This window comes from Triticum aestivum, chromosome 5B, assembly GCF_018294505.1.
Source record: "Triticum aestivum cultivar Chinese Spring chromosome 5B, IWGSC CS RefSeq v2.1, whole genome shotgun sequence".
Lineage (NCBI taxonomy): Eukaryota > Viridiplantae > Streptophyta > Magnoliopsida > Poales > Poaceae > Triticum > Triticum aestivum.
This window is the reverse complement of record NC_057807.1, coordinates 673,425,395-673,441,544: the sequence shown is the minus strand read 5'-3', so window position 1 is coordinate 673,441,544 and position 16,150 is coordinate 673,425,395. Positions and strand designations below refer to the sequence as shown.

Here is a 16,150-nt window from a genome sequence, read left to right as displayed (position 1 = left end):
TGCCGGTGCATTGCACCATGACCATCGGCGAGGCCCGTGCCCAATATATGGACATGGTGATCCAGAAGCGTGAGGAGCAGTTCCGGGAGACGCAGGCCGGCGCCGCCTACAACCACCATCTCCTCCAGGAGCACATGCAGGCAGAGGAGCAGATCACCGCGGAGCGGGTGGAGCAGGAGGTGCTGCTCGACTCGTACCGCTCCGCCCGCGAGGGCCGCCTCAAGCGCTGGCGGTACCGCATGCGGGTGGCGAAGGCTGCGGCCGCCTACAAAGAGGGCAATGAAGCGGGCGAGGCGCTGTTTGGCGAGACCGAGGACGAGGCAGAGGACAATGCCGGCTCTGACGAGTCCCCGCTCTGCTAGCGTCGACGGGGCCCTGCTCCACCGAGGCCCCGCAGCGCCAATAACGAGGCAGAGGACACCGTCAGCTCCGCCGAGGCCCCACCCTGCCTGCAACGAGGGGGAGGATTTCCCCCGCTCCGCCGAGGCGCCGCCTGCCGGCAACGAGATAGAGGACATCGCCGGCTCCGCCGAGGCCCCGCCCCGCTGCCAACGAGGCCGTACCACACAGAAAACGAGGAAGAGTAGAACACGAAAGGTCGCCGCCGCTCGGGTCAAGTAAGGCCACCACTTCTACCCTCCGGTTGCTGGCACTGAGCTGTACATCATGGAGCAATTCTATGATTACAGGATGATTAAAGAGCGCTCCGTGGTTGAGCAAGCTCATGAGATACAGTCATTTGCTAGAGAACTTGAGCACTTCAGTTGTATGCTACCGGACAAGTTTGTTGCCGGAGGTATCATCACTAAGCTTCCTCCTTCGTGGATCTCATTGGCACTCTTGATGTGGAAGAAAAGGCGAGAGCAAAGGACACACGTGCTCGAGGAATTGAGGGAGGATCTAGTGCCAATCTGGTACAGAAGAAGAACTTCCAGCCCCACAAGTTCAAGAACAAGGGCAAGTTTGATGGTAAAGCAAAGTTTGATGGGAAGAACAAGGCTGTGCAACACACGAACTTCAAGAAGAAGAATGACAAGAAGAAAGGTGTTTGTCATGTGGGGATCCTGATCATTGTGCTCCTAGTTTCCCTAATCGCTATGACAAGCTAGGCGGGTTGACCACTGACGGCCGGTTAGCTTCTTGGCGGCGACGTGGAGTCGGAGAGCTATGTTGGAGAAGGATGCTGCTTCTACTTAACTGCTGGTGCAGTTGGTTGACTGACACGTGGGCCCAACAGGCATCTGGGCCACATGTCAGTTACGCAACTGCACCTGCAGTTAAGTCACTGAAGTTTCTGTTCGGCTCAGCCGGACACAGGTGGGTAGCTTCGGTTAATTAATTATACCTCCAGTGCACCCCTTTTTAGTTGAAGAATGTATGAAATGCAATGAAATCCATCATGTTTATATGAAATCCGACCGTGTATGAATGAATTTATTTTGATTAGTTCGAATTCTTGTATCACTGGCAGTGGATGAACATGCAAAACAGTGATCACCACCTTATCCTCGTTGAGGAAGATGTGACCACCCGTGAGGTCCGATGGTCGGACCAAGCTTGGGGCCGGACCGAGCTTGGGCCCGCGACCGCTCGGGGTCGCGACCACGACGCCAGTATTGCAAGACGCCAAGCCTTCTTGGACGGACTCGACTCATGCCATCATTAGGCTGGGTCCCTCATCCTCCTCCACCTGGACAAAATTTTTCACGACCGCCTCGTTACACTGCTTCTTACCACAATACCAACACCTGTCCTGGTCGCCTTCGTTGCGGGGACCACATGCTGCCTACCCTACCACTTGGGCTGGCAAAGCTTTTGCCTGCGGTTGCTCCTGGCACCAAGCTACCTATTAGAAGGGAGAGAGGGGTTTGGTGGAATAATTCGTTGTATTGCTTGAGCCTCATGGGCATATATACAGGAGTACAATCATCTACTTGGAGTACAAGACAAGCCAGAACAAATCCTAGTCTATCTCGTCTTTCCTAATAAACATTATACTCAACACCCCCCCCCCCACAGTCACAATGGTAGCGACGTAGACGGTGACACTGGAGAAGAATCCGAAGGCAAGCCGACAAACACCCCCCATAGTCATAACGGTCGACGCATCGCGGCGTCGTGGCTGGAGTGGAAACCAACGAGGTTGCTCAAGCAGGCGGTAGCCCTTTGTGCCGTTTGTCGATGTAGCCGAGAGCGTGGGTGGTGGAGCCGTGGTCGAGGTAGCCATGCGAAGAATGTTGTGGTCGATGTCGAGTTGGGGTGGCCGGTGTCGAGGAAGTCGTCGTGGAGCCGCGGGCGCAAGAGGGCACCGAGTTAGCATGGGTGCAGTGGTGTCGAAGTAGGGGTGCGCCAAGAAGAAAATGTTGTTGACGACGCGTCACTGCGGGTTTGCCGAGCCCGAGGACACCTCGTGGACGAAGGCACGCACTGGTGTTGCACGCACCGGGCATGCATAGACGGACGAAGACGAAGTTGACAAAGCTCCACACCAGGGTTGCCAGGCCCGGGGACACGTCGTGGATGAAGGCACGCGGCGGTATTGCCAGCACCGGGCATGCATAGACTGGGACCTGCACGAGCTGTACGCCATGTGAAGAGGTCGGAGAGGCTAGCAGAGAAGGACTCAACGACAGTTGTGGCGCCAAACGGCGCGGGGCCAATGTCGCCCGCGGTTGTTGGAGTAGATGTCGGCGGCGCTGGCGACGAGCTGGTGCTGGATGAAGACGAAGGGGGTGGACGGGCGGCGGCAGCGGCTACAGAGGTAGCGACGGCGGGGGCCAAAGAAGAGCGGCGGCGGCAGCCTGACGGCGGCGACGGCTAGGTTAGGAGTGCGGCGGCGGTGCTCGAAGTAGGCGAAGAACCCTGACAGCGTGATGAAGACCGACGCGGACGATGGCGTTCCCGCGCCAAGGGAGATGGTGCGACGCATACCACGGAAGGTCGACGCGCGTTGACGGCGGAGTGGACCGTGGGCCGCGGCGCTACAGCCCGAAGGGGCGACGCGGCGGCGGCAGGTGGGTCGGGGCAATGGCGAGAAGACCTCGGGGCGGCGGCGGGGACCGCGGGCCGCGACATTGCGGCCCGAAGGGGCGATGCAACGGCGGTTCGTGAGTCGGTGCAACCGCGGGGACGGCCTCGGGGCAGCGGCGGGGACCGCGTATCACGGCACTATGGCCCAAAGGGGCGACGCAGCGGCGACGCACGAGTCGATGCAGCCGCGAGGAGAACCACGGGGTGGCAGCGCTGCGGCCCGACAGGCGCGACGTAGCGGCAGCCCGATGCTCGATCGGCGGAGAGGCGCGCAGGACTCGGGACGATCTTTACGGGACCTGCGGAGGCGCGCGTAACCGACAGGCCAGGTCGGTCGCGCGGTGTAGATAAGGCGGATCTCGGTGGCGAGCGGGTGATCAAGCCGAGCGCGCGCGAGGTCGGGGACGCCGCTCGGTGGAGGCGGGTTGGTGGCGGAGTCCGTGATGAGGCCGACAACGACGGACGGCGTGGGACATCGTGCGGACGAGCTTGTCAGCACCGGCACCCGGGCTGCCAAAGCAGCGTCGGCGCCCGGGCAGCGAGTCCCGAGCGACCAATGGAGCAGCGGCGCCCGAGTTGTGGCAGCAAACAAGCCTGACGTAGTCGTCCTGACGCAACCGAGAACGAGGCCGGCGAGGTAGACCGCCGGGCCGCCGTGCAGACGCGGCAGAGGCGGGTGATGTGGATCGATGGGCGGGCCGGCGCGCGAGCGACGGCTATGATTGGCCATCACATGACGTGAGGCCGCCGGGTCGGGGCGATGCAGGTGTCCCGGTCGAAACAGGGCGGTGACGGCCGGCGCAGGGCGACGGGCGGACCGACGCGGGGACGGCGGCTGGCCCTGACGGGCCGCGTCGGCGCGCGTGGCCGCCGGGTCGGAGGAGAGGTCGGCTGGTCGCGCCGGGGTCGGAGTAGAGGCGCATGGGGGTCGACGACGGCGGCGGGCAACGCAAACCGATCAAGAATAGATCGGAAAATCAGAAAGAAAACGCCGATCAAAACAACTAGCGAGAGAGCGAAAAAAATCCGGAGCAAGGGCTCGGGAAAAAGACTATCTAGGGCAGCCGGCCAACACGGTCGGCGGACGAACCCTAGATACGGGCGACGCGGCCCCCGATGGCGGTCATGGAGGCCGATCGCCCCAGGGGCGGCACGCGGGTGCGAAAGCGGCGGCGGCTAGGGTTTAGAACCCGGAAACTGATACCATGTTAAAAGGGAGAGAGGGGTTTGGTGGAATAATTCGTTGTATTGCTTGAGCATATATATATATATATATATATATATATATATATATATATATATATATATATATATATACAATCATCTACTTGGGAGTACAAGACAAGCCAGAACAAATCCTAGTCTATCTCGTCTTTCCTAATAAACATTATACTCAACAACCCTACCGCTTGGGTTGGCAAAGCTTTTGCCCGCGGTTGCTCCTGGCACCACGACCATAGCTACCAACCGAGGTAGGATAATTTTGGTGTTTTGATCCTTTTGCGAAAGTTAAGCCAGATCTGATCCTGGTTCAATTTTTTTTTTGAGATTTGACCTACCGCCGAGGCCCTTCCTTGGTGGTAGGGTTGCAACTTAAAAAAATTCTAAGTATCAAATACAATGCTTGTACCCACCTATCGTTGGGCACCTCAATGATAGGGTTGCACAGGCTACCGCCTGCAATTTGGCGGTAGGGCTGCACCTCGTTGACGTGGATAAGTTGCCTACCGCCAGTGGCCTTGGCGGTAGGCTGGTATACTCTACCGCCATCGACCCCGGCGGTAGGCTGGTATACTCTACCGCCATCGACCCCGGCGGTAGGAAAAGGCAGATCTGGCTCGACTTTGGCAAAAGAGTTAAAACACCACACCGTTTCCCTAGCACCGTTGCCGCATGGCTGCCTCTTCCTCGGCTCCCACTCCTGAGTGGTGCTCTCCCGGAGATATGTGGAAAAATGTATGAAATCATCATACACTGCAAGTCTGCAACTGATATGTTATAAAAAAGAATGCAACTGTAATGTAAATTCCAATCGAGTAACACAACATTGCAGCAGTATCTCTTGACTTGTCTTAAAGCATCATCCTGCCACCGCTAGTTTTAAGCATTTGTAATATTCACCACCATGCTACAGTTTTTTACATCGAGTCGAGTTACACCGGTCCAGCAGCGTTTAGTTATAAAACAAATGTATACACCAGACAGAACAGACTTGATATATCTAAGGCTCTTGGCTCGGAAGGGCTACCAACGCCGCTTGCAAAAGAGAAACCAGTTTCAACCTTAGACTGGACATTGTGCGGCTAATAGACAGCTCGTCTTCAGCGAAACAAGCGTCGCTCTCTCCCACCTGCTGCTGAGCCTGAGCGACCTGACCTTCCAGGTAGCGCCGCAAACCGGGCTCGACGACATCTATCAGACCAAGGGATGCCGGTGTGTGCATCCATCTCGAGACCATGAACCCGGCCAACAGATACTGCCCTTTGAGCACCAGCTCAGATATGAAGCACGGGAGCAGCACCTTACCAAACAGCAAAGACTTGTTCTGATTCATCATCTTAGATTCGGCTTCCCAGAGATCGCCCTGGAACGACCTCGCGAGATGTCCGACGAGGTGGCATGTGTGAGAGAAGAAGAGTCTCGAGTACCCCTCTTCTCCAGCCATCTTCTGCAGGGCTCCGGATGAGAGGACCAACGCCAGCAGCTCGTGGTCGTCGGCCTTGGATGAGGTGGTGGACGCGGTGCCTTCCCTGATTTTCGCCTCGACCCTCTGCAGGCACTGCAGCTGTGGAGCTTCGTATGGGAGCAGCAGCATGATTTTGAGAGCCATGAAGCAGTTCGGTGCTGCGGAAAGGAGTTCAAGCAAGCCGTGTGCTTCTTCGTCCTCTAGCAACCTGCTGCTATGCTTTGAGGATGCTCGATCTAGAAGCTCAATGATCTTCTGGAGCTCACCAAGCCCAGCAAGTTTTCTCATGATTTCCATCCAACAACTGTGGAGAGGATGGACAGATAACGACGACGCACCATCTTGCTTTTGCTCCAACTCTTCCGGTAGGGCCTCCCAGCCATCATCCCATCCATCACTCCACTCGCTTGCTTCTTTTGGCGAATCCTGAGGCTCAACATATTCTTCTTTTGGTGAAGATGAAGAGAAGAGTTGCTCCCACTCTTCTAGCACCGCTTCCAGAACAGCAACACTCTCAACAGAAGAAGCACGTCCCGACAAATGTAAGAAGCAAGATACTGCAGAGTCAAGACTCGACAAGTTTTCGGGCGTGATACTAGCATCTGGCACAACTGCAGTCACCATCTGATTAGATCTGAGTGCCACTAGACTCGCTGTGATGCTGCAAGAGGGAGTACTGCCCTCATCAGCTAAGGAATCACTTGTTCCAGGCTCATACCATGATTCCCATGGCTCAACCTGGGAAACAATCTCATTTGGAAGGCTTTTCAGGTTTCTTCCCGTAATACACTGCATCAGCTGCAGGGCATAGACACGTAGTTGGCTACCTAGCTGCATGTTCTCAGAAAAGGCTATCAACTTTCCCCAGACACCAGATCGGATCATTTCAAGAGAGTCAGCATGCTCCCCTACTGACTGGCTCAATGAAGAAAGTAGCTTATGAAGCAATGCCTGAGACTCACAAGAGCCTTCGATCAGATCGGACAAACAGCCATCTGTACAAGCACCATAAAGCTCTAAGAGATCCAAAGGATTCCTCGAGTCTGCATTTACACTTTCCAAATTTTCCTGTCCTCCATGGTACACTTCAACTACAGTTTTGAAACCACATCCAGAAAGAATCATAGCTCGGCAAAAGTGTGATGTGTCCATTATCATTTCACTGTTAAAGCCAACTTGTACAAACATAGAGATGGCATCCCAACCTTGGTGCACTGTTATCTCATTCTTTATTAACAGCTGTCTGAAAGCACTCATGCAGTGAGTTAACCGGTTCGAATCCAAGTAGCCTGTCCTTTCATATGAGCCAGCATCAGTTGGCTGCCTTGGTATGTCGTCAACAAGTTTAATCCAAAGCGTTATCAGCATACAGAGAGGTTCCTTCCATGAAGGGTCCTGTGGCTGGCTTCTTGCTAAGTTGCAAGGGAAACATAGTGTGTAATACCTTCCAATGACGTATGAAATATCTGTGGCAGGAAGAGTTTGGATATACTCCTTGCAACTATCATAGTTCAACTCAATTTCACAAAGAACTGCTAGTAACTTTTCACAATCTGTGCTGTTTGATCGTGCTTCATTGCGGCCTTCTAAAGATGCCAACATGCCAAGAACATAATGCTTGTAAACACCTTGGCGTGATACAAGACCCTTAGCCTGTAAATCAACATACATACTCACAAGAGCTTGGACCATATCAGCTAGAGCACTGACGGTTGAGGCATGGATATTCTTGCATACTTCTTCATTGAAGTGGTCAAAGTTAAGATTATCCAGGCCAGCAATGTTTTTGTAGTTTAAGCCATCAATGAAACAGACTTTCTTGCACTCTTCCTCGAGGACCTTGTAATACTGAAATGGCTCAAGCTTATGTGTATGAACATGTTCTTGGTATGTCAATTCTATCTTACTTGTCCTCTTAAGATAAGAATGACATGCTGAAAGGATGCCAAAGATGTAGGAGAGGCGTTGCTTATTATACCCATCGATCTCTGGGTAGACATCTGAATATATCATATCAATCACCCCCTTTGCTGATTTGACAATATCCTCCCGGAATTCAGCAATTTCATTCAGAATATCATCGTTATCCCAATATTCAGAGACAAGAGCACAGCCCAGAAATCGTAAAAGCACCTAAATTAATCAAGAGATAATATAGATATCAGATATGAGAAGCTTACATCACAAGGAAACTAAAACATACGATGTTTCTGCATAGATTGCAGCCCTGCTGGGAGAGAGAGAGAGAGAGAGAGAGAGAGAGAGAGAGATACCTCTGTTCGCTGCAAGCCATAGTTCTCAGCTATTTTTACTGCTTCCTTTAGTATATGTTTTCTCTCCAGCTTTACGGAGTCAACAAAGGAGAAAACAACATTTTTGATATAGTTAGCATCGCCAGATAAGAATCGAGACGTGTCAATATCAGGCAGTACATTTTTCAGCATTCTTGCTTGATCAGCCATTCGTTTCTCCTCTTCTAATTTTGATTTCCACTCTCCCCAGTAAGTGGCATGTGCCATATCAATCTGGTCTAAATCATCTGATCAAAGTAAAAGTAAAGAAAAGTGAAAATCATATAAATGAATGGCATCTCATGAAAAAAAGAAGACAGAACATTGGACTAGATAAGTATTCAGAAAATAAACTGAGGCAGTGATTCAGCTATTGTCTTGATATACTGTTGTCTTTAGTGCACCTACCTGAATCTATCGACGTAAACTTCTCATGGAATTTTTGAAGCAAGAGATTTCTCCTCTGTTCAGGAGTAGAACATTCTTTCTTCAAACTGTTGAGGGAGCTATATGTCATTCCTACATTCATTATGCTACTAATCTCTTGATAACATTCTCGTTTTTTGAGCTCTTCCTCTATTATTTTCACTCCGTTGAAAGGGTCCATGAGATTCAGAAGAATTGAACAGGAAAGAACATAGTCCTCTTCATCAACGGGAGGCTCCATTACAGACTTTGCAAGAACCATGATTAGATCATCACTGGGAGCAAAGCTATTTACACCTAACCAATATATGATGCTATTTATTGCCTCCGTTTTTGTTGAAAATCGATATCTCCTGATGGGATGATTTGTCTCCGAAGAATGTTTGTTACCATCATGCACCTCATCATTAGACAACTTCAAAAGCCATGGCAATTCTAGTGCAGAGAAGGACAATAGTTTCCTATTTTCTGCAAAAGTAGATTCCCGACTATATGCATCATCATTTGTGAAGTCCATGCAAACCTTTGATAGCATTTCTTTAGCAATTGCCACATGATCATGCTCTCTATCATGGCTAACGCCTTCTCTCAGGTCAAGTATGTCTTGCACACTTTGCACAGGAAGAGGTGTATATGTAGAGCCATCAACAAAGAAATTGGGAGGGTTTGTTCCTGTTGATACCATTAATTGTTCAAATTTATCATGGACATCAAGTTCCTTCCAAGCATTCAATAGTTCCCCTACAGATTCTTCATCACAATGGCTGAGGGAGAAGCCCAATAGCTTTTCGCGGGTACTTGTATCCAAATTGTCAAGCTGAGGACCTCTTGCAATTGCAGCACATAAATCCCAGACTTCACCATGACCCTTTTTAGTCAAATTTAGACAGAGATCAAAGGCTAGCTGGAGGTCACCATTTACTACTGCTTCTCTAGCAATAGCCTCCTCAACAGCAGCTATTTCTTCTTCACTTCTTAATCCTAGTAGTTTAGCAACATCAATAATCTCTTCAAAATGAAGATATGCCCCTGTTTGACTCGTAATCACCATACGGATGATCTCCATAGGATCCTTTACCTGTCTGAACTGAACAGGGAGGATAGTCACCCCTAGATAAGGAAGTCTGACAGTTAGAGCATCAATTATATCAGTTTCCACTTGAACATTTTTGCTATTTGGTAACAGATTTAGGCATTCCCTAGCCTTCCAAATCTGCAAATGATTGTGCAATCCCAGTTAGTCTTAATCAGTGACGACATACTGGTTTGCATTTGCATGAAATACAATTTGGTGACATGAACTTACTTCGTTGCAGGACAAAGTTGAAGCTGAGAAGAAATACTCCCTTGCAGCTTGGATAACAAGATTTTCAGCTTTTTCTGTGGACAAAGAAACTGCACTAGTACCTCCAAGATAGTTCCTGGCTAGTGAGAATTTACCAGCTTTTAGAAGCCCTCTAATGAATTCAGCAAGCATATATTCTGAATCAAGAAAAGGAAATGCCTTCTCTTGGAAGAGCTTCAAATCACGCCACATGTTAGCCCACTCATTGTCCGACCGAACAGGTTGACGTCTACCAAATTTTGACAGGATCAGCCGTATAAGTTGTTTTACATTCTTCTCGTCTAAGTGTGCAGCAAGGAAGAAATGTGTTGGCTTTGGTACCTGCCAAAGTAGGACATGTTTTAAAACAAATAATGATGTAGCCAGTTAATCACATTCAGGCATCCTACCACTCAAAACTATTAATAACAAGTAAACCCCAATACAAAAAGGAATATACTTCTACTTAAGCTTCGTACTTTACTGAGAGGTCAAAGCGCATGCCTATGTGAAAATAAATATATGAAGGAACCCAAGGAGATGTAGTGCAATGTCATAGTTGATTTAAGCAGCAAACTTTCTTTGAAGAGATACAGTACCTGGTAATAAGCAAAGAGCCTCCCTACTTCTACGTGACCTTCAGCAACTTTTAGCATCTTCTCTCGCATATCAAGGGATTTTATGTTATCAAATTGGTAGGCCGTTGAATCATTGCAATAAGAATCCCCTGAATTATCACTCAGACGAGACAAGATATCAGCACACACATGCTGCATATCATCACAGGAAACCACACAAGTGCCAAGAGCTTGCTTAGCATCTTTCAAACTGAAATCTTCTTCACTAGCCAATAAAGATTTCTCTCTCTTTGTCTTATGGAGTAACTTCGACAAAATTGATGACATGGTATTCCACTGGTTAGTTGCAGAGCATACATAAATGCAGCAAATAGCAGTTTCTACCATCTCATTAAGATCCTTGAAGAGCCCACAAATTGGTGACTCCCCACAGCCGTTTTCAATAACAGACAAGCAAATGGACAGCTCATTTGCAGTAGCAACCTCTTTCATCCATCTAGTCAGGTAGGATTCTTCTTGTTTGTCAGCATTACTTGACGAGATCAAGTGCAATCTCTTATTCATAAAAGGGATAGCCATATCGTCTAGTCGCTGAAGAACAGTATCATCTTTGGCTCCTTTCAGAATGATTTTAAACTTTTGATAGTCAGGTAAATCTTCCCAGGTTGCAAGGTTCATTATGAACTCATTCGACTCATCAGAATATACAACTTGGTAGAGGTATTTCATATCATCAAAGAATGGCTGCAGCTCCACTATCCCCTTTTGACATGCAAGCTCTATCATGGCAAGACAATTTTCCAGCTGTCCACTTAGGCAGTCAATGTCCCTAGCTCTGCTCCTGTACCACTCCGAAAGTTCAGCGGCAGATGGCCATAAGAAACCAGTTGAGTGCTTCAAAAGTATTTCTGTTTTGACCACTCCCCTCTTGTCCAATTGACCAGGAGAAGTGTTTATATATGCTGCCATTTGTTTGCATTCAACCCAATCACCATCTCTTAATATCACAACACTAGGAGGATATTTCCCAGGAAGCAACTGACTATAAGTCTGCACAGCAATAGTTTCTGGAATTGCAGACAGAACACGTAAAATGTCAGAAGAGATAGTATACGGATGGCGCTTCATGAGAAGATTAAGAGCTCCGATTTTGCCACTTTCAGCTAGAGCAATAGCAGTATCAACAAGGGGCGTCAAACGGAACTTGCTATATTCGCCAGCTGAGAACCTAAAAATAGAAAGAACAACACATTTAGCTACAAGAAGTCCGTAACTCCCCTGTGCAATCGACTTGTGAAGTGTCTTTCCATGAGAGCTAACGCTAATGTGCATTGAAGTTGGAAATTGACATTCTGAAGTGGAAAAAAATCATCAACCTGTAAGAGTACATATGTTTGAGTCACCAGCTAGACTGGAAAATTCACAAAGCATTCACTTGAAGTGTTAACTACCCCTTATTTTCCATTTTACTTCATTGTTAAACAAACCAAGATCCAGCTTGGCATTACTTTGTGCTCATTTGGGAATTGCAAAAAGTGGCAGACGTAATTGATTTGCTTGAGGAATAAAGCAGTATTCAAAAGTAGCTATAGTCCATTTTAAAATATTGCATTGAGACTCAAAACGGCCAATGCATGTATGATGGAAAAAGTTAAAATCGATTATATTTGTACACTTTTGCAGGATCAATATGGCTCAACAGCTGGAGCATAGTTGCAAACACTTCCAATGTGAACTGACTGCATTTATTATGCAAAGAGAAAACAGTAAGAATGGCAACAACATACCTTCCCATATTAATTCCCAAGAATGTCTCCAGCAAGTCGTTGTACCACAATAAACGAAGCCTGATGATACGACTGTCCCATGCTGAGCCATCACCGCTATTATCCGGCTCCGAAAACTTGTAACGGCCTGTCATGCGAAAGCCAAAAGAAAATAGGGCTTTCAAAGCTGCTTCTGTAGGTCCAACTTTATTCACACATTCTGACAATACAAATGCTTGGTCTTTGATTTTCACCAAGTATGACTGTATATCATGAATATCTCCAGCAGAATGCAACCAGCATGCTTTAAGCACATCATCCTTATCTAGATTATACTGGGAGGCAAAATCCAAAGCCTCCTTTTGTTGATTCTTCCTGATGAGAACGGAGTACATCTCCAGTACTGTAACTTTGGAGAATGATACTAGACTCCAAAATATTTTATCCATCTCAGTGTGTTGATGATCCCCAGGAACACTATCCATTTGTCTGCTAGATTGCAAAACAAATGCATATCCTTCGATAGCCTTTGCCTTTTCCAACAGTGGTGTAGATAAAACAAGGTCACCTTTTGAAACTACCATGTCCTCAGCAATGCTGTACATGCTAATCCTACCATCTTCCTTTACTATCATGAGAATATTATCTGTCCACCAACTGATGTCCTTCACACCAATCAAGTGTGTTCCAGCGCCACTCCCGTGAGGATGAAGCGAAACAGAGCGCATATTACCATTGAGCACAAAGATGTCGACAGAACCATTCAAATCCAATGTAGCAATACGCTTGCCCTGAGGTGAGATTCTGACTTTTGGAAGCGGGACCAAAGTTTTTCTATCCATAGGAGGTGAAAACATTCCTTCCAACAGCGCACTTTGGAATGAAAGACCAAGTTCCAGATATTCATCGAAGTGCAATACATATAGAAAATATGCTCCTAAAACACAACAGAGAAAAAAGTTAGAAACAATGGTTCCCTTCCCTAAAAAACAACTGCAACAGTAGCGGAGGGGGGGGGGGGGGGGCAAATGAATCTATTTGATGTTCAAAATCCACTACAAAAATTCTTGTAGGTTACTCAAAAAAACACGATATGTTCTTCCAGGATGAAAATGTTACCCAGAGAGAAAATGTTAAATATACAATGGCTATCTAAAGCAGAAGTTCCCTACATATGCTATATAGTGCAAAACAGATATCTAGTGATGGATGTAGCAGCAGAAAAGAGATAACGCAAAGGTGTACCAGAACAGCCATTGGAGCTTGACGAGTGAGTGGAATCTCCAACTAGGACCACCAATGAATGATCTTGATGATAATCAACACACGACAAACTCTGAGGTAACTGAGGAGATCTAGTTGATGGCACATCTTTAGTCACTATAGAAACTTGGTATAAAGTTGCCTCTAGTTCTCGAGTGTAATCAAATTTATGGACCTTGCAATCAGTAGTAAAAATGTAGAAACCCCTATAAAATTTACAAAGATCATATTAGCTATTGCCAAAATATTAGCAACAATGATGATTAACATTTTTAAAGGAAAGGCTCTTAACTGCAAATAACAGAGAATCACCTTTGTGAACTTGAAGCGTCCTGTACAAGCAAATCAATGATAGGAGAAGACAGCTTCAACTGATTGCTTGTTCTCCTAGTTAATACATCTCCATTTTCTTTTATGAGACACAGTGAGTTTGAATCATCAAGCACACCAAAAATGCCTTGGTCCTCCAGCCAGGCCCCGTTTGTAAAAAAGGCCATTCTATTATTATCTGACCAGAAAGAATTGGACATAGTTGTTAAACTATCATATCAAAACAATTTTAATAACTCCCATGCATCATAATCATGTGAAACCAATGCAGCACAATGCACATGAAACAGTACTGCAAGATGCACTGCCATTTTTATGAAACAAAATTGCAAATCAAAGAAAGCAGATCGGACTGCTGGGCGTGTGGCAGATTTTTTTGGCATCAATGGTAATAATAGGAAAATAAAATCTACTGCTACGGCTCCTAAGCTCTATGAAGTCTGAATTTGCACTGCATTTTTTAGGAGATTCAAAAGTAATAACTTCTGCCAAACATGTGATAATGAACAAATAATAGCAAGATGTTCAGGGACAAAACAAACTTACAATAGGAGTTCAACTTTTCTTCCTGAATACTTAGTGTGAAAATAATAATTTTCCACCCAGATTCTTTAAAGCTCATCACCAATCGTGAATAGCACTCTTATTCAAAACTACAAGCATGAAACGATATTGCCATGACAAAAGAAAGACAGCTTAAACAATTCCCAGTGTAAGCTAATGTTTAAGAATGCAATGTATGAGCATCACAGATTCACAGGTATAACATTTCACAAAAGGACTTGCACCAGTAAGAGCTTGTGCAGTTTTTTCCAATGAATTATACTAGGCAATACTCAATGCAATGTGGGAACAGGTAGAAAGCTGACTGACTTGTATATATGCCGCAGGGTGATTCATAGCCATCGCTCTTTCTCAAGATATAAATGCGGTTCCCAACAGCTACAGCAACATACTCCGCATTCCGCGAGACGAACAAGGATGCTGCATTTTCCCTCTTCCTCCGCTTACTCCCCCCAAGAGTGTTGTACCTACTCCACCTCTCCCTGAGCTTACTTACGCCTTCCAAGGCGGTAGCAGCACGTGGAAGCTAAGTTGTTAGGAGCCTTTCCTGGATGGACATTTGGAGGATTTGAAACTGATTCGAGGGTAGGGGGTAAAAGATCCAACCTTGGAAGGAGAGATACGAGAGGACGCCCCCTCCTTCACCTGAACTGCCACCGCTCGCTCGAGCGGTTTCATCTCTTTCCTGCGGTTGCAAGAATTACATAACAGCAAAGATAACAACGAATGCCACCGAGGTAAATGCAAAATCTGGATGAATGGACGGGTTCGACTTCCACACTCACACAGGGGATTTCGTGGGATCCAGTCGCGTGGCGGCCGATCTCGTACAGTGCGTCGACTTCCGCCCCCATCTCTCCGGAGATCTCCGGGTTGGAGTTGGAGCACAGGAGCAGGTTTCTTCCTCTGGAGATTTGACGGTTTCCCCTAACTTGATTAGCCTTCGGTCTTCTCAATCAAATTTCACCTCACGAACCTAAGTTTTAGACAGGACGATCATTGGTAAACTGAGATTTCAAGAAGGAATAAGAGAAGGGAAAAAAAGAAGGAGCGGGGACTTGCCGGTCGCCGCTCGTCGGTCGGAGTCCTCTCCCCGTCGGCCGTCTGGACAGAACGGAGGAGCGAGCCCGCCTCCCTTGTGCGTTCGGGACAGAGGCGAGAGACACGGCCCGGCTGCACTAGCGAGCAGGCCGGCTTCCGGGGGAGGGGCGCCGGAGACGGAGTTGCCGCCGAGCTCGCGCAGCTGCACCTCCGGGTCGCCTCCAAGCTCGCGCTGCCGCCGCTGCAGTCCACCTCACCTCTGGGTCGTCTCCAAGCTCGCGCCTACAGGGAGGGAGGGGGAGCACCACACCGCCGTCTCCTCCGGGCTGTTGCGCCGGGATCGCGGAGAGGGTCGGGTCGGGGAGGGAGGCGGAGGTGGATCTGGCGGAGGCGGCGTCGGGCGGAGCAGCGGCTGTGGGCCTGGAGGTGAGCAGGCGAGGCGGAGGAGCGGCCGGGGCGGGCTGTCGGGCGGCGCGGCGGCGGCGGCGGCCCTGTAACCCTATGGCGAGCGCGAGCGGGGAGGGGATCGAGCGAAGGAGAGGGACGAGTCGTTTTCCTGGGCGCGGCTGGGCTGGCCACCAGTGGCAGTTCTCTCGTAATTGGCTTCTCAAATAGGGGTACTATCTTAAATCGAACCGTTTTGTTTTTGTTTCTTTTTTCTTTCGGAAATACTAACGCCCACGCAGGTGGGCGTCTGGCAACTCGCCCACACGCATGGATCCTCGTCCAACCAATTCTGCACGAATCTTGGTGCATTTTAGCAGTTTTTGTGTGCCATGTAGGACTGGGCTGGTGTGTGAGCATTCATTCGGTCGCCCACACGTCCTTTTTCACCACATGGGGGGCTAGTA

General features: G+C 48.4%; 1 protein-coding gene across 1 annotated transcript; it reads right to left on the bottom strand.

The window, feature by feature from the left end:
• Positions 1 to 5,056: 5,056 nt before the first annotated feature.
• LOC123114098 (MAG2-interacting protein 2) lies at positions 5,057 to 15,890 on the bottom strand. Its single transcript, XM_044535466.1, has 12 exons — positions 15,321 to 15,890; positions 15,044 to 15,234; positions 14,865 to 14,943; positions 14,568 to 14,756; positions 13,677 to 13,872; positions 13,347 to 13,570; positions 12,123 to 13,038; positions 10,357 to 11,563; positions 9,740 to 10,099; positions 8,416 to 9,646; positions 7,990 to 8,255; positions 5,057 to 7,849 (listed from the first exon to the last, which is right to left on the bottom strand). Exons 2-12 carry the CDS (start codon positions 15,110 to 15,112, stop codon positions 5,252 to 5,254), a joined length of 7,335 nt encoding a protein of 2,444 aa, XP_044391401.1. The 5' UTR covers positions 15,113 to 15,234; positions 15,321 to 15,890; the 3' UTR covers positions 5,057 to 5,251.
• Between the last annotated feature and the right edge of the window lie 260 nt (positions 15,891 to 16,150).

What these genes read in the sequence shown, in the direction of transcription:
- LOC123114098 (XM_044535466.1), bottom strand. Translation starts at nt 15,112, where the DNA reads ATGGGGGCGGAAGTCGACGCACTGTACGAGATCGGCCGCCACGCGACT. An exon ending in CTCGTATCTCTCCTTCCAAG is followed by an intron (nt 14,757 to 14,864) that starts GTTGGATCTTTT and finishes CCGCCTTGGAAG; the next exon opens with GCGTAAGTAAGCTCAGGGAG. An exon ending in GGCTCTTTGCTTATTACCAG is followed by an intron (nt 10,100 to 10,356) that starts GTACTGTATCTC and finishes CTACTTTGGCAG; the next exon opens with GTACCAAAGCCAACACATTT.